The sequence below is a fragment of the Ruditapes philippinarum genome, unplaced genomic scaffold, assembly GCF_026571515.1.
Source record: "Ruditapes philippinarum isolate M1 unplaced genomic scaffold, ASM2657151v2 ctg267_1_1_1_1, whole genome shotgun sequence".
In the NCBI taxonomy this organism is placed as follows: Eukaryota; Metazoa; Mollusca; class Bivalvia; order Venerida; family Veneridae; genus Ruditapes; species Ruditapes philippinarum.
This window is the reverse complement of record NW_026855002.1, coordinates 53,498-78,405: the sequence shown is the minus strand read 5'-3', so window position 1 is coordinate 78,405 and position 24,908 is coordinate 53,498. Positions and strand designations below refer to the sequence as shown.

Genomic DNA, 24,908 nt, shown 5'->3' with positions numbered 1-24,908 from the left:
TTCTAGAGGCTTATGATAATTCTATATTGAAAGGAATACAATGTAGACTTGGTTCTGATAGATATTAGAAAAACTCAATCATTCTATTTTCATCTTATCAACCGATAAATCTTACGATTTTCACTGCATTTTTTTCAGTCAATAGATGACTACCATACCTGCACTTAAACGAACATTATTAGAAATGAGAAATATATACACAGACATTTTAAGAATAAACATTTAAATTAGTAACATATATAAAATATCATCTGTTAAGAGTGCTGTTTGATTTACCAGGACATAAGTCCTAAATCAATATAGATTGTATTCTATATATATCTGATGTGTTTTCACTTAAACACGACGTGATTATTATACAAAAACTATTTCTTGATATACAGTCGGTCGACTGTAAATTTAGTAGACTTATAGAGAATTTGGTTTAGAACTTTCACTAGACTTCCATAAAATTTAATGTATACCTGCTATATGTTAATGTAAACCTGCGAATGCTTACACGTCATATGACGTCATATATGACGTCAATTAGCCAAATGACATCAGGAAAAATGTAGTACGCTCAATGTAGTTCAACATGGTTTTTATCATCTTATAGCAATGTAAATAGATATTGATGTTTCTTGCATTACAGTATACTAATACACGGTGAATCGTTCAGATGCTTTAAAATCAATCACCTATCGGCGTTCATGATTATATTCCTACGTATTTAAACCCAATCCATGCTTTTTTCTAGTAAAGTAATGCGCTCAAAACTGACATCTTTTTCCGTAATGATATTATTTTTAATGCATTATGATAATCTAATCCTTGACGCTCATATTTAAATTAATATTTGTCACATATGCTTTCTATCAAATTTTCTTTACGACTGATGTGTTCTATTCAGTACTCTAACACGAAATACACTCAAAAAGCTTAATGTTATATGCAACTTTCAACCCAATCAATCAATCAATCAATCAATCAATCAGTCAGTCAGTCAGTCAGTCAGTCGTTGGCTTGTTCGTTCGTCCACGCACGGAACAAACGCGGAAATAAAGAATTTTTCATTTCAGTGTTCTCAAATTTCTATTCGTAAAATTATTTTTTAATAACCTTATTTTTACACAGCTCGATCTTTATCACTTATTTATAAAGCGTCCCTTTTACATTTCAACTGATTAATAATAAGTATGTTACAACTTTTAACGTATATGAATAAGTGTTATTCTTAAAAGAGATAGCTTTCACAAAGTTGACTTCTCAATAAAATAAGTGTTTACTATCTGATGATTTACAACCCGTGCGGTTTTAAGATGTTTATCGGTTTTCGCTTTAAAAATGTGCATTTAAATATACATGTATTTACTTCCTTTTACGATGGTGTTAAGTTTCAAGTAGGCTAAATACTTTAATAAATGATTTATAAAATGTGTTTTGTGTTGAATATAAGTTTATATTTCTTATATTGGATAATTATTTACTGCAATAGTAATCAAGGTAAATAATATGAACATTTACACTGTTATTAAAAATGCATTTAGTTATAACGAGAAAACTTTTCACAAGGTTAACCGTCTATCATCGTTGTATAATTATATTGTAATTATAACAAAATAACCTATGATTTGTACACAACAGTCACATTCAGCGATAAAGGTCAGCATTTCCAAAGAGCATTGATTTAAATAATTGATGCTTAAAATAACTTCTGACAATTTTGCGATACAATCTTTTTATACGTATCATTTTTTGTGGTTAAAGTACTAATATTTATTTTACATATTAAATATATGTAATTAAAGTGACCCGAATAATTTATTGTGGTTTAATATTGATTTATTTTAGTGTTTGGCTGTACTTCAACAACTTCTACATATAAAAGATCTGGGGATGATGTGACCATTCAGTTTCAAGCAATAACCGCACACTCTGAAGCCCCTTCACTGAGTGTTACAAACCAAATATTGTCGGATAATGACCTCCCATTATTGTCAGCTTTATATAAAAATGGTGTAAATACATTTATATCTAGCTGTAACAACTGTACATTTACCGGTAATGCTTCTACTGGAGATCTTACTATCAGAATTGACAACTTAAAAGCATCAAATAGAGGAACATACAAACTTTCAGTTACTCAAACAAGCCGGGAAGTAATGGGATGTGTAATTGTCTATATCTTAGGTAAGATAAAATAGAAATCGTGCAAAGATATTAACCATCGCTCGTAGATTATGATTTGTCATATTGCTTAGTGTTACTTTTTAAACTGAAACATGCCTTTTGCTGATTTTCATGAAAAATTTAGAAAATGCATCTAAAAGTAAAAATATTATGAAATGGACAAAAAAAGTAATTGTAACGGCACTTACAAGCCACGTGAATTGCCAAAAAAAAAGATGTCAAAATATGCAAAAAATAGTCCTGACAGCGTTAGTCACACAGTAGAAATGATTAATGCTACAAACACAGTCATCTATTGTACTACATATGTACATTGTTACGTGGACCTTGAATCATTTTACTTTTTCAAAAATCTTTATACATTTTTTTCTCAAATTTTCTTTAAATATTTTGGCTTATCTGGAAGCATACAACTTTAAGCTTAACAAATAATGAAGGTTGATACAAACTATAAAACATTTGCCTCATATGATAATAATATCAAAACCTATATATCAGTCAAAATGTACCATATGGATTTACACATTCTTTTTAAACTTTTACTAGTATCATGAAAGTACAATAAGGGAGTGTATACATCTTAAGAAAACACGCACTTCAACAAGTACAATAAAATAGAAAAAAAATTAATAAAGTGCCCAATTATAAACATATTTCTTTCAGAAAAAGAAATTATTTTAGTGAATTTAAGTAATAGAAAGAGCATCGAAACACGAGGCTATCTGATTTGTACGAGGAAACGTAGCCCCCGAGTATATATCAGATTGCCGAGTGTTTCGATGTTCTTTCTCTTTTGTATCATAGTCAAACATAAAAACACGTTCCCTGATACCACAATATGAAACCCCACAAAAAGGTAACCAATGATCGAGCATCTGAATATGATATTTCCATCGCTATCCCTTTCTCTGTCGTCACAATATGTAAACCCCGGACAAAATGAACCAATCAATATGCATGATCTGAAGTGCGGGTAACTAATACCTGCACTCCAGTTAACGCACTGTGCATGTATATGTTTACTATTTAACTCTGTCACATTTTCAACAGAAAGGTCCCAAAACTATGATACAAGCATTATATACTGTAATATTCACAAACTAGGTAAATATATTTGACTAGAGTATGTAACAATATTGACACATTAACTCCTAATCCAACTTTATATTGATAATTGAAAAAATAGAGCAACTTTTTCTCATCGAATTAGTAAAATCAATATGTCAGCAAATCACGCATATATATCAGCTTTGTAACATTATGCATTATGCTGCAGGTGTACCTACAAAACCAGTAATTAGACTGGATAAAATACCATTAGAGGGCGAGAGTGCAGTACTAACATGCAATAGTGCATCGGCAACTACACCTAATGACCCTAACCTCAGGATGACTTATAACTGGAAAGTAAACAACAGCGATGCAAATGACCAAAGATATACTTATTCTAGCAGTAAAAATAAACTTACGATATCTAACATTGACAGGAAAGATGTTAACCTACAATTTACGTGTACAGCAACAGAAGATATCAGTAATGCATATACATCGGTCAGCAGTGACCTTTTGAAAATGAATGTTTATTGTAAGTATTATTAGCAATGTATAGAAAAAAATAGTTGCTTGATGTCTTTCTTCTAAATTTTGAAAGGAAAACAAATCGTTCTTTTTGTGGGTGTGCAGGGGTAGGATGGCATAATATTGTATGTCTTCTAATGCAATACTAAGATCTTTCAAAATTCTTAGTTTTACCGACATGTCTTATGTCAAATATAATTTGTATTATTGACAAGCTAATTGGAATGTTCCATAAATATTAAAAGAAAATTGTTTAATACAATTTAAGTTACCTACAAAATATGCATGTACATGTATATAATTCTGGAAAAAGGGTGCTGTTAAGACTATAAACAATTTTTGAAAAGGAGAGATATTTCCGAGAAGCATTGAAAACAATAAAAATATGAAAATTGTAGACTCGGCTCCACCAAGTCTTTTTAAATGGTAGCAAGCAAAACCTGCCACGCACTCGGTTATCGATACAATTAAAAGTTTATGAGCTAGACCCGTCTGAATGTGCAGTTGTTTTAAAAGGAATAGGAGTATTGACAATATCAAAATTATGTGAAAACTGCAGATTCGACTCCACCGAGTCTGACCATGATCTACATCTTTTACATGGAAATGCTTGCTTTGATTTCAGATGCTCCATTTGTAAAACCCTTCAAAGTTGGGCCGAAAGTTGAAGGATCTACTTTATCAGTTGAATGTATAGTTGATCCTGGTAATCCAATTTTAACTACATATCTATGGAAAAGAAAATTAAATAGTTCGCTTGAGAACTCATGGTATGATATTTCTGATTCTTCAACAATTGGAAATCAGCTCGTTAAGCAAAATATTTCAAAAAATGATGCTGGACTCTACAATTGTACTGCATCAAATAATATTACACAAACAAGTAACCAACAAAAGACAGGATCAAGCTCTGAAACGTTTCTCCTCGATGTTTTATGTAAGAATTACTTGTTTTTGTTTGTACGTTATTTACTCAGTATGCATGCCGGTAATAAAAGTTCTGACATTGTTATGTAATTGTCATTTGAATAATGGTTCTGAGTGGCTGATTTGAGGTTCTAAATGGTCTATAATGAAATAATGAAACCATTTGTTTTCTTTTAAAATCAACATTTATATGAATATTATGTAATTATTTATATAATACAATTTTGTTGATAGCTTTCTCCTCCATTATTGCATTAAAACTTTTAGAATTAGATATCAGATAACATGCTTATATGAATGTGACTGTAGTAAACCTAAACAACAAAATATTTTTCTTTGATACAGACACATGATTTTACTAAACAAATGTATGCTTTGCATACAACATTATTGAACAAAGCGGCATGCTTCATCTTTAAGATCCGGCCACAGTGTTTGCATTTGGCGTGAAAGGACATAAGGGGATGTCAACTGTGATTTTGGACGAAAACGATGAAGGCGTGCAGTTATTATGTGAAGTTGACAGCAATCCAATTTCGTCTGTAAAGATTCTATTTGAAGGCAAGTTTAAGAATGAATCATCAGGTGTTAATCATGTCTCATTCACATTAAGTAGCGTATCATGTCTTGATAGCGGTGACTATTCGTGTGAAGGAGGCAACAAAATTGGAAGGTCTTCTAGAAGGAACATCCAGTTACTTGTTAATTGTAAGTAAATATAATTGACCTAAGAAAAATACAATATCTATGTTTAGATACAAAGAATGCAATAGAACTAGTTTCTGCTGGACCACTCACATATTTATGTAAAATTTACAATAATTTTGTTTAAACTTTTAAGTGTGTATTTTGTGAGTGTTTACTTCAAATCAAACAAAACTAAAAAACACAACAACATCAAGTTCTATGTTACAGGTACACCGCGTCCACTGTTTCGGATAGATCAGAATATTTCAAGCATATTACACGCGCAAGCCATGATGAGTTTTACTGCTTTAGCCTATCCAAATCCAGGCTCAAAAGGATTCTCTTGGCAGAAGGAAAATGGCGCAAACTGGACACCAGTTTTGGCTAATAGAGATTTACTGATAACATCAACAGCGTTACAGTCTAATTTGACTATTCTTAACATAACAAAGACTGATTACGGACGGTATAGACTCATTGTAAATAACAGTATAGGAACGTTCTTCCAACACTTTAACTTAGCTGAAACGATATCGGACGAAGGTAGTGTTCAATTTATATTAAGTTGGTATGCACGTTAATGTGTTAATGCGCTTAGGTTATGATATGAAGAGGTTGACACAATTGATTTCTATCTACAAAAGTTGACGAGGAAGTAAAACAAAATCCTATAGTGGTAAAGTAAAGTAAGACCTAAAATGTGCGTACAACTGTCTTATAAGTATGTCTTTGTATCAAATTTTAGGTCATCGAACGTTCTGTTTGCCTGTTGCAACAGAAAGTACGATTATTGCACAAGGTTCTAGTTTAAAAATGGATAAGACAAAAATCAAACATCGTATGAATCGTACCAAGCCCAATCTTTGCAAATACAAACTGGTTTACATTGACTTCTGTAGGTTTATTATCATATAGTTATGTGTATTGTTGTACCAATTAGAAATTATTATTTATAATAAAAAGTTGCTTTATCTTTGTTCTGTTCCTGCATAACATAAAACAATTTTCTTTTTTATTTTCAAACGAGCTATCAGGAGAAGGAGCAAAATGTGACATTTGTGATCCTAATAAAAGCACAATCATAACTGGAGTATCTCTTGGAATATTAAATGCAATACTTGTTGGAGTACTGGTCACCATTCTTTATAGAATGAAAACAAATAGAAAAGGTAATATAACATAATAACTTTATTCTTGATTAAGGCAAAATATCTAAATCTTTATTAATTCCTATTTTAATTTACGGCAAAAGTTTTGTTTTCAATAGGCGTTTTTTGCCGAACTAGACATCCAGCAATTTTGCAGTGGTTTTAATGCTGGCTGTTAGAACAGAAAAAAAATGTTAAACTTCATACTTTTATATTGGAAAAACATAACATGAAATTGTAAAATAATAAATTTGTTGACGAAATTGTCTGTCAAATTGATGGACTGCTTTGACATTCATAAAATGAATGAAAATATCATTTTGTAGATTAAATTTGTTTTTCATTTTTCAGGATCGCAGTCACAGGAAGAGAATGTAAGGCAAGAGTAAGTACTTTCGATATGAAGACACCTATACGTTGATATAATGTTTCATAGTACAAACAATACACTATACACTATCCGCTTAAGACATGAAATAGATATAGCAATACATTAACCAAGCAATCCGAAACATCCGTCATTTAAAAGGCACATATGGAAATACGATGAAGGCAATTATACTAAATTTAATAATATACTGTCGAATACCAATTGGGACAATATCCTTTCAATAGAAAATCTTGACATTGCAACATCATTATTTACAGATACTATTTTAGATGCTGCGAAAGAATCGATTCCCAATAAAAACGTCACAATCCGCCCAAATGATGTCCCTTGGTTTAATTCAAATATTCGGAAGCTAATTCGCTCTCGTAAAAGAATACACAGTATAGCTAAAAAGAAAAATACCGAATATTACTGGGACAAATTTCGTAGAAAACGTAACGAAGTAACGCTTGAAATGAAGAAAGCCAAAGCTGAGCATCATAATAACTTAATTGAAAAACTTAATAACAATACATTAAATCCGAAACAATGGTTCAAACTAGCAAAATCAGAACTCAAACAAACAAAAGCAGATGACTTTATACCTCTTTTAATCACTCAAAACCAACATGCAAATACCGATAACGAAAAAGCAAACCTATTAAATGACTATTTCTCTCAACAATCTACAGTTGATGATAACAACATGGATCCTCCAACATTAAACTCTCATCCAACAACATCCTTTACTAATATTATCATCACACCACAGGACGTAAAGGATTCAATTGCTAATATTAATCCCTCGAAATCGTCTGGACCTGATTTCATAAGTCCCCGTCTTTTAAAAGAAGCTAGGAATGTACTTGCTGCACCACTTTCTTCTTTTTTAACAAGCTTCTTTCATCTTCATATTTTCCAACCGACTGGAAAAAGGCACAGGTAACCCCAGTCTATAAAAAATCTGACCCTTCTTCCCCCGCGAATTATAGACCTATATCACTTTTAAAGCTGCCTAGGTAAACTCATGGAACGTTGTATCCATAAACATATGTACAATTTTGTGACGTCAAACAAATATTCTTTCTGAATTTCAATCTGGGTTCATAAAAGGTGACTCCACCACCAACCAATTGATATTCATTTATAACGATATTTGTAATGCCCTTGATGATGGTAAAGAAATTAGAATGGTCTTTTGTTATATCTCAAAGGCGTTTGACCGTGTTTGGCACCGTGGCCTACTAAGTAAATTATCATCGATAGGTATATCCGGTCAACTTCATCAATGGTTCGCTTCATATTTGTTTAATCGTCAGCAACGTGTTGTTATTAGAAATTCAATGTCAAACTGGAGTAATATATTAGCTGGTGTGCCACAAGGCTCAATCTTAGGACCTCTACTATTTCTCATTTATATAAATGATATTGTCAGTAAAGTAAAATCAAAAATCAGACTTTTTGCCGACGACACTAGCCTTTATCTTATTGTTGACTTACCTGACTCTGCCTCTTCTATTCTTAACAATGACTTGCAAAATATACATTATTGGGCAAAATCGTGGTTAATCGATTTCAATCCCAATAAGACAGAATCCATGATATTCTCGCGCAAAAAAACCCTCCTCACCCTGACTTAAAAATGAACGACACCACAACCAAAAATTTCGATGAGCATAAACATTTAGGCATAACTTTTCAAAACGATGGAAAATGGCACTCTCATATCTCGTCAGTTGTAATCAGGGCTTGGAAACATATTGGAATATTAAGAGCATTCAAGTTCATTCTAAACAGAGTCTGTCTTACAAAACTTTATTTTACTTTCATACGACCACTATTAGAATATATTGATGTTGTCTGGGATAACTGTAATAATTACGAAAAACAAAAGATCGAATCTGTTCAAATAGAAGCAGCGCGTATTATCACGGGAGCGACTAAACTTTGCAGCATTGAAAAACTTTATAACGAAACAAAGTGGGAAACCTTAGCAACTCGCAGGAAAAAACATAAACTAATAACATTTTACAAAATGAAAAACCACATAACACCAAATTACTTATCAAACATAATCCCTGAACAAACACAAAATAGATACCAATTACGTAACTTCAATAACATACCGATTGTAAACTCTAGAACTCAACTATATCAAGATTCTTTTCTTCCCTCTGTCATTCGTGACTGGAACAATTTATCCGATGAAATTAAATCAAGTTCAACCTTAGAAATCTTTAAATCAAAATTGAATGGCCAACTTAAAAAGCCCCCCATATATTATCTCACTGGTGATAGAAAAGCACAAATACTTCACACTCGTTTACGTCTAGGCTGTAGTTCGTTAAATCACGATCTCTTTCGCAAATCTATTGTTAACGACTCACACTGTTCCTGTGGTAACATTGAAACTGTAAATCATTATCTTCTTTCTTGTCCAAACTTTCAAGTTCAAAGAAATACTTTCTTTGCAAACCTTCAGTGTCCTTTAACTGTTCAAAATTTACTATATGGCTCTGAACATCTCAACCTTGAACATAACACAATTATCTTTAGTTGCGTCCAAAAATACATTGTCGCCACCAAACGTTTCACTTCTTAGTGCTTGCGCATGTTACAGAACGACTTCATAAGCAGGTTTTATACATTATACTAAGTTAACTGTTTTATCGGTAGCAAACAACTCAGTTCCACACTGGAACCCTTTTTTCACTTTTCAAAATCTCAAAACATTACATATGATTTTGACCAGTCAGCCGTCATCCTTTCCAACCCACTGAGGAAATGAATTTACATAAGTCTTGGACTTGTTTTCAAATCCTCTTCCGAATTTAATTAAGTTAAAAATTCTTTAGCATTGTATATCTTTAACTTATATCATCAGTCTTTCATGTATTTTATTATACAATGTATTCTGTTTGTAATGTATATTTATGTTTTGTAAATTCTGGAAATAAATATTGTTTAAATTAACCAAGCAATCAGTATTAGAACATACTAGTAAGCCTGATCGTTTAACATATACAATTTAATGATCAATTTACGTTTATAAATATTTTTATGCTCGATCTTTATTTAGGGAGTATGTCAACGTATCCCAGTCTAATATTGCAGAAGACAAAACAAGGATTAGACAATATAGCGTTAGAAATGACACCGATATAAGCATCGCCAGTGTTACAGCCGAGGGCAACAGAGAGTATATGGATCTTTCTGAATATTCAAGGGACGATAAAAGTACATATGATGAGCTAAAAAAGTAGTCATGAACTGCATAAAATACTTCATGTGTTTACACGTAAAACACTGAAATTATATTATATATTTTAGCTTTGTACTACAGTGTCTTTATTTTAAGATATAAAATTGTACTAATTATAACATATATTTTTTCACAAAAAGTGCAAGGTCAGATCCCCTTGTAATTGTCTAACACTTTGGTTTTGTATCCTGAATATCTTATTAAAAGCGATCCCTCGGAAGCATTAAACAACAAAATTACATGAAATCTGTAGACTCGGTTTAATTGAGTCTGCACACAAGAGATAATAAAAAAAGGGCATCAATAAATTCTTCATTATGCCTACATAAGAATTTAAAATTGATGCAGAAAATCCTATCTGTTCGTTTTATTTATATGTATTTGCATATTTTCAATTCGTGACGTAAGAAAGTTCTTAACAACAATAACCTTGATAGTCATGTATATAACCTTTGATTTACGTTCATTTTTACGACATATCTTGTTTGAATTATCTTTTTGATGATGCGTAATGATAATTGTAGCTGTTGAAAATGTTGATATTACCTTATAAGGTATAAGTTTATCTATAATTTCTATAAATAATATTAGTTTCATTCGGATAAATGCATGAATGAAAATATATTTCCTTTACATTTAGGAGTATTTCATAATTTTTGTTTGTACAAAAAGTTCAAATTTTGTATAGACATACAAGTATTATTTTTATAATTATTATTCTTATTTCTTCGTTGTTATTATTAAATCAGAGGGTCGTACATACAATAAGTATAATTGCTCTCTTTTTGTGTAAACTTAATTTGTTACCTTCTCTAAATGAAGATTTCATCATTATTACACGCATTTGCGATACACAGATGATGATCCGTTATATTATCAGAGAAACTATGTTGAGAAGTTCAAGTTTTGTTGTACACGTATTCTTCACGTATTTAGAATTTCGAAATCCAATGTCTTGGATTTGTTACCGAGAAAATACATGTACTATACGAATATTGCAAATTCTAAATTTTCTCTGGAAATAAAAATGTATATTTATCCATATTCCTTCCTTAATGTTGAAAGATCCTGCATGTTTGTAATTGAGTGTATACCACTCATATGGATAAAATTATGCTAATACAACAATTTTCAAACATCGAAGAATATGTAAAATATGTACTACAAATATTTGTACATTTTAAATGTAATCATTAGATTATATGCATTCATTTCTTATTGGAAAATTTGACTTAGAATTTATAGAAAACAAAGTTTTTATTACCTCCCTTTATTTACATGAAATATTAAATTCGGTAATATCTTTATAAATAATACTTTTTGGAACTTACAATAATGATAAATCATAATTTGAGCATCATATTCTTTTTATAAAACCATGAAAAATTATGTAACAGGATCTTTAATAATAAACAACATTGTTTTTTGCCAATTATGCCTCAAGTATTCATTTATTTATCAACTAAAATGCTGTCGCTTTTCAACGATCTACAGAAACAATATATTAATATATCTAATATAATAACAATTTAGTAGCCTTTATTGTTCTGATATTTCTGTACAGATTTGTTTCATAATACAATTTATCTTTTAGCCATTTTTGCTGAACATTTTCATTGTTCTTATAGTGAAACATTTTAGTATGTTGTATTCTTTGTTTCACCTATTTTAACATTAACTTTTCTATAATATGACTGTCGACATTGCAGCTCATTCAATTCTTTGTTTAATCTCATAGGAGTATATAAGATATCGTTTTTAGTAATTTTCTCACATAATTATAATCACGTTAAGGTAATTGTGCGGAAACGTGATTAATTGATGTAGACAAATGACTGCGGAGAAAAGATTTTATCACAAAACATTTTGCAGTGAATGAAACAATAAACAAAGCCCCTTTTCCCAATAGACAAATTCTGCATGTCTGGCGGCAATGTGGACAAAGTGTTAAATTAGCGAAAGATGATTATTATGACATGAAATAAATATTTTGATTTAAATGATAACAATATCATAATTAAGTTAACCAACCGTTAAAAATGCAGTAATAAAATCCTAATATGGTTGTCCTATACATCAAGAGTAATCGTATAGCGTCAGATCTATTAAGGCTGGATTAAATTCCTTAAGAAAAAAAAATGTTTACTTTGTGGGGGTTTTCTTTTCCGCTGGTCAAAGAATCATGCGCTTTTATTGAAATGAAGAACAACTACAGTCTTGGTTATTAAATTAAGATATTTTTATTGTCATGACAAATCTAGAGTGGCAACCATTTTATCAATAAAGAAGCCTTGCTTTCAAGAAAAATCGGCTTTAACGTCATCACAAACTTAAAATGAATATTGATCTAAAACGTCGTGTTTATTACATTTTATTCAGATAATATACAACCAAGCATTAGAATCAGTTTCGATTGATAGAAAGGTATATTAAAATGAAATAATGTATTTGAGAAAAAAATATACTTACTAATGTATTGTCGATATCTTCAACATTTTGTAAGATTCATACGTAAACGATTATTCATTCAAGTGCTGTTTTTTATGAAATATATGTTTTTGTTATGTCCTTTGTAGACATCGACTGTTGATTAGGGACCACATTTTTTGTTTACATTACTTTATATTTAACAGTTTATGTTGATGTGCATAAAAATTGGATATCGAAGATAGACATCGTTTTTTTCACTACATGATATATACTGTATTTTATATTTATTTATTATTTATAAATTATCATTAAATATACCGGTACATGATATTGACTAATTTCAGAGTTATTCGTTTTCCTATATTCCATAACGAACCCTAACCTACCATGATTTAATGAAAGGAAGCTGAGGTAACCAAACGGCGACACATGGGACAATCAGTACTTATAAATGAATGTAAAGTTTCTTGCTGAAGGAAACAACCTTGAACCCATTTAATAAATTATAAATTATTTGATCCAAGTTTTATATTTTGTGATTAAAAGCAATAATATTGAACTGAATGAATATTGAATGAAGAGTTACATCATTTAAATACTAATAACTTTATACACGTTCTTAACAATATACATGCTAGTACACAATTTGTCAATGAGTCACTCTTCTCAATACATCGCCTGATTAACTTCATTGTTTGTACTTACATTTTAATCTCTTCAGTTTGTTTTAGATTCTGAAAACGTCACCCATTCAAACCTTTTCAATAAGCAATAACTTTGCTATTTTATTACCGTCCACAAAACAGACTACACCAAAGTTTGCCTAACTAGCATATATGATATCAGGATTTGTAATTCTCTCACATATGATTTCACGCTAAGTCAACTGTGCGGAAACGTTATTAATTGACGTAGACAAATGACTGTAGAGAAAGGATTGTATTACAGAAACACTTTGCAGTGAGTACATAAAACAAGCTCCCCTTTTTTCCAAATTGTGCATGTCTGTCAGCATTCAGAATAAAGCGTTAATTCATCTGAATTTAATTGTTACAGACATAAAAATCACAGTTATAAAAACGTTATGGTATGCTATTGATAACTGAATTAATCAATGAACCAATAAAGGAAATCATGCGTCAAAAGTGCAATAGAAATGCACAAAATAGATAAATTATCACATTGTGTAATATCTTAGTCAATGTCGTTTGTTTTGCTAAGCGAACACAATTAAGTTTCAACTTTTTATTAAAAAGAGAAACACAAAATCCAAAAAGAATGCCCAAAATGACAAAATTGAAAATAATGCAGGCTCAGTTTTTTATGAGCCTGATTTGACGGTACTTGAAAACACAAGTTACCTTCCACGCCCCTAGCCGCGGCTTATACAGAATGTAACATTTAAAAATGAAAATGGCTAAATTTTGAATTGGAAAAACATTCATAAATTGTTTGAATAAAGCATATTCTTTGTTATAAGGAAAGAAGGTATCTGTATTTGATAGAATCGGTATTTTTGCTTTTTTATCTCGTGAAATAGCTTGAAGTACAGAAAACAGGTTTTTTTTTCAAACGAATATTTGATAGAAATCATTTTATAACTTTTACATAATGCAAAAGCGCGAAAACCATTTAAGCGTAGTTCCTCATAATTTATCCATTTATTGTTCGACATTTTACATCATTAAGATGAAATAGTTTGCCTAGACGCACAATATATGGCGCAATTATGAATAAGATGCTATCATTGGAATGTTATTTGTATAATTTGCGCAATAAAGATGACAATAAAGAAAGAGTTGTTGCAAGATAAAACATAAAAACCTGGTTGTGGGAAACATAAATAAAGACGAAAATGAATATTATTGTATTGTGTATTTCACTACATGATTATTATAATGTACACATTTATATTTCCTTTTATTTACATTCGTGCAAAAAAGTGAATAATGTGATTCTGACTTGTAGGAATCGATCAATGATAGTGCTTGCTCTTTCAATCGAATGGTGAAGAGCAATAATAACGCTTTAATGCTGCTATGCAAGCAAACACATATTCCTTAAAAAGAGACTCATAAATATTCATAACTTTTCAAACGCATACAAGTTAACAAAACCACAACAACAAAACCACTTGTTACTAACCGTTGTTTATCATTGTAGGTTCTATTCCAATAGTGAACATGATCTTTGTTTCTTCAAGCTGACGAACTTTGGTTCATCATATACCCAATTCGAAACTTGATTACACGTGTAGCTTCAGTGGTCTGTCTATACGTTTTCAGCTTGACAGTCTACATTCCGGCCAATTAAAAAGTATCTTATGCAAACTATATAAATATAGCTAAAAACAACAGTTTAAACATTTTCGTGCTTTAGTTTTTGTTTTAATTAAATAAGTTTGATAACTGATATGAAAATATTTGCATGTATGACTAATTCTTAAGTTTAAGGAACTCAAATGACGTCCAAAGACTTAGAGCATATTTTTTTAATTTCTTTTAAATATTAAAGTAATCATTCTGGAAAAGGACATAGCGAATTATCTGAAATATTGCACTCAAGTTGTTGGCCCACAACCAAATTAAAAGGTACAAAATCTCCAATATTTCCAACCCCGACATGTCAAATACCTGATGAGGCAAATCATTGAAATAAATTATCACTGAAATACGTTGAAATTTTCTGGAAAATAAGAAGACTAAGCCGAATTGTCAAAGGAGAACAAATTCTTATAAAGATGGCACACGTTCCTCAAAAAATACCAGGACACATTTATTGTTAAATAAGCGGATTATGAATTGACAAACCAAAACATATTTCCAATTTATAAGGTAAAATATGAGGAGTACACGAACTTGACCTTACTAATGATTTTTAAATTCTTAAGACTGAGACAAACACAATGCTGTGATTTATTCAAATGATATACAGCTTGACTTTAAAAAGAATTTTGTGTAATTGAGAGTGACATTTAAATGCAAGTTTGTCTACCTAATCAATTCATGGCAAGCATTTGAGAAATATTTCTAGAATTCATATGGACACTTTTTGGATTAAATATGCTTAATGTAATCCAATGAGACTCAAATTTAGCTTTTTATAATACCAAAATTGTATCTCAGTGTAGATAAATGTCAACCAAAGAGAACTTTCAGACCTTATTTAAATACATTTTGAATTTGAATATTCTATTTTAGATAAAAGAATTGTTTTTAAAATACAATAGAGTGCGTGTATCTAAAAAGTATCTTAGACTACATCAATCCATCAGTTGAAACGATTTCAAAGTGTAAGTGTCACTTAATATTGTAATGAAAATGTGTGTCATCCATTTGTAATGCTCATTGTTATTTCAGATTTCTTTTGTTCCGGACCTTAACGACAACGATAAAACGAAGAATATTAGACAATAACAAAATGGCAGTTGTCTACAAGAATGGCAACACGTACACACGTACGCGATTTAAAAGGAAGCAACATATGCAAGCATATTGGTTGTCATCATTCTAATTTAAATGTATCTTAATGTAATTGATGCCCGTATGTGAAATGTCTTATTTTGACGTAATAAATATCTGGCATCATGTCTGCATGCAATGATCACAATTTAATTTTTTGAATTAAGAGTAGAAATGAGTGGCACGGTGCACTACTGGAAATCAAATAACATTACCTTGTTTCTTACTTATGATCTGTAACTCATCTCTAAAGAATTCTACAAATGTTTTGCATGATAAGACGTGAATTTTAGGGGATCCATCTTGTAGTTAAGAATATGACTCTCAAGTTCTCATAGCTTGGTTTGATCTGCCCGGATTATATGCAAGACAATATACCGATGTAGATTGTTTTAATCTCGTTTATAAAGGATTTGCAAGACAGCTGATCAATACCATTTTGGTGTAATAACATGCATGCAACCTGAGTCTGAAATTGAAAGGCACATGCACAGTCATGCAAAATCAATAAAAAATTTAATGAATTTTAAAATTGAATTTGATTTTTTTACAATGTCGTGTTTAACAATGTCGGGTGTAACATAAAATTATATAGCCTAAAAACCAATGGAAACCTGTTATCATATACTTTATTTAAAGTATTTCCATGACTGTAATGTCATGTTTAAAAATCTGTGACTCGTGAAATGTTTCAGTCATTTTCACACCAGTGTCATATTTAAAATTAGCATAAGTTTGTGTAAGGAAATTGATCGGTATTATGCACTAAACAATACCATCCATGACCAAACTATGTTTTCAATTAGTCACAATTTGACCACCTCTACGTGTTTAATTTTTGTCTTATATAATTCAATCTGTTGGGAAAATGAATATTTGTTTAGATACAAAAAATTTACAAAAGCTACCATGATTGTGGTACCACAGGTATTATATTAGACTTGTTTTCAATATTCAACTGGCATTATCAGGGCATCGCTAATGTTTTATTCTTAACAGGGAAGTTACATTGTCAACATAACTCAGTATGTACCAATAAAACAGAATCAACTGAAAATATATTCACAGCATGTTCTATCAAATAAACTTACAATGTTTCTATGAACCTTTGCAATAGACGAAACATATGTATACAAAGGTTGATACTATGTTTTCTGAGAAGGTATATATAAGGCATATATAAGGATAAGAATTTAGTGCTAACAGTCAACTCAAGGCACAACAAGAACCAAAATACCAACCAACTTATCCACATGAACTATTTTAGCCAAGATACCTTGATTACAAAAAAATGTAACTATAATAACTAATGATCACCTCAGTTAAAACAATCTGCAACCTTAACCTCATACACTGCAACGCCATACGTAGGGTTTGAGTAATAGATAACTTTTGACATTGAGGTCCGCTTAAAAACAGTAGTTGCAGTTGTGCTTAAAGTTAACTTGACTAACAGAACAGAGCACAAACTGCTACTGGAGAAACAGAAAACAACTCGTATAAATATTTTTGTATTACCACTCTGTTTACATTAATTATTTTGTAATCTTAAAAGTTTGTATTTTCGTGAACAAAATTACAGCCAAGTTATTTATTGATATTTGACATTGAAATGTTCTTTTACTCGTTACTGTTTTTTTTTACACTTTTGTTATGAGAGCATATGAATGTGGAACTTTTCTTTAATAACTAAACGTTTAACCAAGATTAGTACATTCAAGACAAACGATTTGACGTGAAAAACATTATACTTTTCTTTACATATATTTATGCACAAATTCTAAAGAGAGATAATAAAATAAGGAGCATCAATAGCTTAGTGGTTGAGGCTGCCAAACAGTACCAAAATGCCTATAGTTTTTCGTGTGCCTGATTGTGCCTTACATAAGGAATACGAGGTTTTCTTTAAATAAACAAGCTTCAAAGTTACCTTACCTAAACTAAAAAAAAGAACAAACGAACAAAAACATTTGAATATGCGTTATTTCGTGTTATTAGAACTGTATCAGGCAAGATTGTTTCATGTGATGTGATGATAATCGAGAAAATCCATAGTATTGAAGGTTAAAAAAGCTATTGATAATATCTATTGAAACGTTTTATAAAATTAACCAATTGTTGAACTATGTTCAGTTCATAATCTTATTGTGGATTAGCAAATGAGTTAATAAAATGCCTTTGTTATTTAGCAAACATGCATATTGTTCATAAAATGAGTAAAATATTCCGGAACATATATGATGCAGCAATTGTAATAGTGTAGCAATGATTTTTCGTGCATGCGCCACCAACTCATGATCATATGGGATATACTAAAATATTTCTTTCATAGAAGTATTTTAGAATTATTCTTTTTCAAAACTACAGGCAATTGATATGTTAAAGTTGTCAATAATGTGAAGTAGCATAAAAATCATCAAAAGCGATCTTTAAGTTTCATTATTAAACGCGTCTTGTACTTGCTACTTGTTGTATGTATTTGTTTGTAGGATTTCGTGACAGTCAACCAGTTATTACATTGAATTACCAAATACAGTATTGAAGAAAATAACACACTTTCTCGAACTGCTATTCTCGGTCAAAAGATTACTTAAGCACGAATAAAAATCATTTGTTTGGTACCAATTTACGTCTAAATTGAAATCGAAACTGGCAACAACAACGGTATTAATAAGATCTTGTTGCATGTTGGGAAAATTGAAATAGCTTCGAGATGTGAGATGTCGATGTCATTGTGATTGATAGAACTGCTAATGTATTATTCTACATTCGCATCTAATGTTGCAAGTAGGTTTTGGTTAAACACAATAATTAAAAAAACGTTACACTTCAAATGCAGATACAATTTTGAAAATGAAATTAGATTTCTTTCTGTTGAAATATACGTAAGTCTGTCTTATGCGCAATGGAGATTACCAATGACATCAAAAACAATTCGTCACTCTCTGTTAACTTGGCCATCTATTTATGATATTTTCCCGATTTCATGTTAATTTACTATAACTTACTATAACTTTCGATGCTCGTCACTTTAAAGAAAGAAGCACTGTTTAACCTTTCTCTCTTGCAAAAGAAACAGGAATAAGTTGTTAAAGGCAGCGTTGAAGCAGTGGAATGATGATGTTTAAAGCTACTTAAATCGTTACGTAAAATCACAATCAATACTATAACACTTAATCTGAAGTGATAACATTCAACCCCGCAGTTCGTCATGTGAGGCATGAAACTTACGATTAAGCACACAGTTCAAGTAGTAAAATGGGGTCTATTGAGGATTTTTTAACATGACGGGATTTTCTATTTAGAGATTATTGCTATTATTTCTCTCTATTTGTTGTAGGTTTCACTTATAACTTATATTTTTATGACAAACATGTTTGTACTTATTGTATAACAATTATTCGTAATAACGTTAGCTGTTGCCAATATTAAAACTGTCCCCATGTATTGAAAAATACGTTTAAAGTATGATTTTGTATTAAGTACCATGTAACCCACACTTTTTGTTACTATTGTGACGTGCTTTCTAATAAAAATGATTGTTGTTGTTGTTGTAAAATTACAGATAATATTCTCTGATTTTTTCCAGAAAAAATATTCTGTGAAAAATTACCCAAAATTGAAATGCGTTTTAAATCCGACTTTGTTTTAGAGCAACAAAATGCGAGCTTCAATTTATTTCTGAGTATACTTTTTACATATCGTAGAAATTTATGTAGCAAGGAAGAAACAGTTATGTATGTCTAATCACTAGTTTACTGGCATGCACGAGACATATTCCAAATATGTCAAACAATTAAATCTCAGTCTGTCGTGACATTTCCGGTTGCGATACTAATAGCAATGTGGCTGTAAGAAAACGAGAAAGGTGTGTCTATGAGGTGTTTCTTTAACATGCTCATATCAACATGAAAATATTTATTCAATTTTAAATTTACGAATGTACTTCACTAAGACTAGAACAAGTCTATACTACTACTACTTATTGCGACTGGATAACAATAACTACATAAGAATGTGTAGTTGCAAACTAAGACAATTAAAATGACAAAAGGCTATATATTGGAATATTATTACGTTTTCAAAATTACATGCTTAAGTGCAAAAAAACTATTTAATTTAATGAATTCATTGTGTTTTAATTCTAGACGTGCTAAATTGAAAATATTAACGATCTGCATTCGTAACCTTAATTAAAGGAATTGATTTCTTGAACGTCATTACTTAGGCAGAGAAGTTCTCATACACTCACTTATTTTGGATCCTATTATGATTAATGGTACCAATTTACGAACATAATAGAAACTGGCAATAATGAAGCTATCTTTCAGTTCCAGTTTTTTTACGTAGAATATAAAAAACAATTTACATGGGCTAAGGCAAAACTCACCCGCACGGCCCTTCCCCGACTTTTGGTCGCTCAGATCACAGCCAAATAATTACCGTTGCCGTAACGTAAATCTAAAATCTTTCCACAGCGTCATCTCATGTGCGGCCTTGTTTGCAATGTTATTAATGTAGATGTAATACAGATATTTGTTAAGGCCTATCAGGTGCGGGTCTCACTTGGCTTATGGGTACCAACAATCCCTTATTCAACGAAAACGGGCCGTAAGGTAGTTTGCGATACGCATTCGGATATATGAAATTAATATTCATGCGGGCGAAATAAAAGAAGCACCAGCAATAACAACAGCAACAACAACATCCAATTGCATTTCAGTAAATTGGTTAGAAACAATCGTGCTTGTAAAGGTCTTTTGCATACGATTCTCTCCCGACCTTCCAAAGTATCGTTTATGTTGTGAAAATTATATGATTATGCTTTTTATTACATTAAACAATTTCAAGTGAACAGTATTCATTTGCAACCTTAATCGAAAAAAAAAAAAACGCAACAAAAACAACAAAAAACAATGACATAAGAACGCCCTCTTTTTCAAAAGATTGCATTAGCAACACAAACCATTTGTTTGGATGGTTAAGCGATTGATGATACACATTTAGGAGCGTAATAAGATTGAAACACGATAACGAAGCTTTCAATCAGGTCTATAAATTTTACAATGGTTGGTACTTTCTAGTATACAAGCAGACATCGTTGCAATGGGCCTTCAAGTAGTACCCGGGACAAAAGTAACCCAATAGCGTTACCAACTATAATGTATACATGTGCAGTCGAACTTTAAAAATGTTATCAAACACTTATCTTGCAAAACATTGCTCAACCTGAGTAACACAGGACCTTCACTTAAATCCTCTTAGGCGATTTTATTGCATTTTAGTGATCTTCATTTCGATATCAATATTTTATTGGACTAACCGATTTTAAAATAAGAACAGGAAAATATAATAAAGACGCAATAAGTACAATTACTTAAATAAGTGCAAGCATTTTTAGCCTCCTTGGTTTCGTCAATAGTATCCAATTTAATTATATTATTAAATAGAAACTTGTTATTGATTATCTCGAATATATACAGTAGTATTTTAATCTGTGTAATATATCAATTTATAATTTATATCAATGAGCACAAAATAGCAACATGACAATAAAAAGATAATATTTTAAAACATCAAAACCATAATAAAATAATCAAAGTGACTTTATTGTATGTGGTATATTTGCAGCAGCAGAATGCAATTCTCAAACAAAAATTTCAAAACTGAACAAATTCACATAACACTGTTGCAGAAGATTGGCTTGGTGATGACGTGTAACTTATGGAATGTTTTATCTTAACAGATCGCATCAAATCCTGGTTATTGTTCCCTGATGACTTAAATGATGATGGCATTTGCGTCACATTGATCAAATAAAAGTTTTATCCCTTCCAAAATTAGATGGAAATCGAAGAGGTTTTCACACAACGTGTTGAATATCATTTTCAGTCCTAAACAATATGATTAATGTTCGTATCTTGCCCTGAATTTTAAGAAAATTTCAATGACATAATATCAATTTAAATAGGTTTTGATGCTTATTTTTCTTGCCGTTTTAGTAAACACTTTCCTAAATCAAGGTACTTATGTGTATATACACTTCACAGTAATTAGCCTTGTGATATGATTGATCAACATATCCTAATAAGGAGTCCGTATTGTTATTGTTTCCAACACCTGCATATGATGTATCTCGGATGTCTTTGTTGTTTTAGTTGGCTTAAAACCATGTAAGATATTCAAGGTATTATGCTGGTCGATATGTTGAATTATTGAGCTTATATGGCAATATTTCTATCTAATAAATACTTTAAACAATCAATTTATGTGCATATCAGTCTTTCAGATAAAGACAAATGATGTCTCCTGAATAATTCATCAACATAATCGTGGAAAGGCTGTCCTCTAAAGAGTCATATAATGGGATTAAGTGCAAATGGGAATTTGAAAGAAATTTGTTTAATGGAGATAAAAAATTGTTAATAACCGGTTGTCAGTTAAAATACATTACTAGTCCTAGTGGTAAATGATTAGGTTAAATGCGGATTATGTCATGGTGTAACTTGAACGAATTCCTCCAAGACAGATAACCGATAAAGAGGTGATAAATGTCTTTCAAAACGATTTCAAAGAACCTAATCGATACTGACAAAAATATTAATAGATTGCACGTTTTAGACATTTCAGTCGAATATTTATATTGATTTTAGTTGTTTTTGTTGTATATAATTGATATAAGTATGATTGTTTAAGAACATAAATAAATTATACATATAAATTAAAACGAACTAAGCAATGACTTAAGTTTCTTGCACAAGAAAATGATGTTTTTTTCTCTTCCGACGTAATAACTACACGGCCATCCCGCCATGTTTTACCTTGATATCTGAAAATAACACAACACAAACGTTTTATCTATAAAAAAGGTTTAAGTAATAACAGCAAACGTGTAAGAGCAATCAAAGACAAACACTTGTTAAGATGTTAAAGTCATCAAATCCTGACCTTTGCACAGACACACGTAAATTCAAAATACTAAATGATTATCTATGACTAATAAATAAACATAACTTATGTTTTTAAAATATATTATCTTGCCATGCTCCTTTTTTTGAAAGTACAAAACAGTGTTTGAAATATAACTTTGAAACAATTGAGTAGTTACAGATTTTATAAACCAATATAGTATGGTTCTGAAAGTATCTGTCAGAACCAACATTTATTTTCCAACGTGTATTGCAAAAGCGTAAGGTATTTAGATATCAGAATCAACATTCTTGGTTAAAAGCTAAGCCCGTGGTTTTCTAAATTGATGCAGTTCTTCCCTGCTTATGTACCAGTTAACAATTTACTTCATAAAAAAATTAAGCACAGTAAGTAACAGTCGCAAAGTAACCCCTCTATCATCCCAATAAACACATGCTTTTGGTGGCTGATTTCTGTCATATCGTATAATCGTGTTTTCGCCTCGCGCCCCGTGGAGCGAAAGTACGACAAAATGTTTACACAAACATAATATAATTGTTAATAATATTATGTAACAAATGCATTATTCTCTAACACACAAAACAGCAACGTAATCAATAGCTATTACGTCGACCTTCCTGATGCTTTTTTCCCAGCACGAATTTCACTCGAGAAAGTTTGCGTTGACGAGTAAAATCAGTTTGCTTCAATAAAACTCAATTTACTAGAAAAAATTTTCCAGCGCTTCCAGAGAAAAAAAATTCTTACAAATATTCTGTTAATGATTATAAATGAAAAATTCAAACAATTGAAATAACACATTTAAACTACTACATGTAGTATTGTTGATACCGTGCTCTATAAATATATACAACAGTTATCTAATTTATCATCATATACTGAAATTCGACAAAAGTTTGTAAATAAGCAGTTGGTAATAGAACTATCAGCCGTTCTTTAAAGTGACATTATGCTCATATTTTCATAGTCAAGTTGAGCTGAATTGACTTTATATTTCAAAAGATTGACTGTCAAAATGGTGTTTGACCAACAGTTGATATTGGAAAATGTTTAGGATAAAATTATAAATCTGCCTAAAATATAAAAAGACTGCCCCACTCTTTTCATAAAGTAAGCGTTATAGGTAAATTCTAATGGATATTTACAGAAATTTCGTTTGGATCTGTACGTTATTTATTGTTTATTTGAACTTAATTAGTAAATTAAAAGGAATTATGGCAAAATGAAAACTTATTTTGATCTTCATTCGTTCATTCACTATATACCCTTGGATGGGCATAATGTCACTTTAAAGTGACATTATGTTCATTTTTAGCTCGACTATTCGCAGAATATTCCAGCTAATGCAGTCATCCATTTGTTGGCGTCGGTGTCGGCGCCGGCGTCCCTCTGGTTAATTGTTTGTACCTGTAAGCTGGTATCTCCATAACTACTAAAGGGTTGGTGCCTTTTTTGTGACAATCTTATGCATTAATAATAATTAAGCAGTGATTTATTCGATAACAAGCCTTTCATGCCTTTTCGGACAATTTTATGTATTCATAGGTAAGCATTATTATACTCAATAAAAACACCCTTGTGACAACCTTTTCGAATAGTCGAGCGTCGCTGTCCTCCCTCTGACAGCTCTTGTTTATTTCACTGTCAAGCTGAGATAAATTAATGTTACTAAGTATATTTCAAATATCAACTATTTAAATTAATAAAATGATTGAACAAAATACGATATTCACACAAGTGGAATTTCATCAATGATGTATTATCATCTGAACATTATTTAATGATGGGACTCTTTCAATGCAATCATGTTTAACAAATAAATATTTCATTGCTTTATATGTTTAACGTCAAAATGAACTCGCCAAACGGTATAAGTCCTTCATTAAAATAAAACAAAAAAACGTATCTTGATAACGTTTTATTCATATTTGATAAACATATAA

The 24,908-nt window shown here is 30.8% G+C and overlaps 1 protein-coding gene across 1 annotated transcript; it reads left to right on the top strand.

Moving 5' to 3' along the window:
* Positions 1 to 1,312: 1,312 nt before the first annotated feature.
* LOC132741774 (hemicentin-1-like) lies at positions 1,313 to 12,906 on the top strand. Its single transcript, XM_060730029.1, has 9 exons — positions 1,313 to 1,485; positions 1,834 to 2,172; positions 3,449 to 3,757; positions 4,376 to 4,687; positions 5,098 to 5,385; positions 5,593 to 5,907; positions 6,399 to 6,533; positions 6,864 to 6,897; positions 9,962 to 12,906. Exons 1-9 carry the CDS (start codon positions 1,404 to 1,406, stop codon positions 10,143 to 10,145), a joined length of 1,998 nt encoding a protein of 665 aa, XP_060586012.1. The 5' UTR covers positions 1,313 to 1,403; the 3' UTR covers positions 10,146 to 12,906.
* The last annotated feature ends 12,002 nt before the right edge of the window (positions 12,907 to 24,908 follow it).

What these genes read in the sequence shown, in the direction of transcription:
- LOC132741774 (XM_060730029.1), top strand. Translation starts at nt 1,404, where the DNA reads ATGATTTATAAAATGTGTTTTGTGTTGAATATAAGTTTATATTTCTTA. An exon ending in TTACTGCAATAGTAATCAAG is followed by an intron (nt 1,486 to 1,833) that starts GTAAATAATATG and finishes GATTTATTTTAG; the next exon opens with TGTTTGGCTGTACTTCAACA. An exon ending in TGTAATTGTCTATATCTTAG is followed by an intron (nt 2,173 to 3,448) that starts GTAAGATAAAAT and finishes ATTATGCTGCAG; the next exon opens with GTGTACCTACAAAACCAGTA.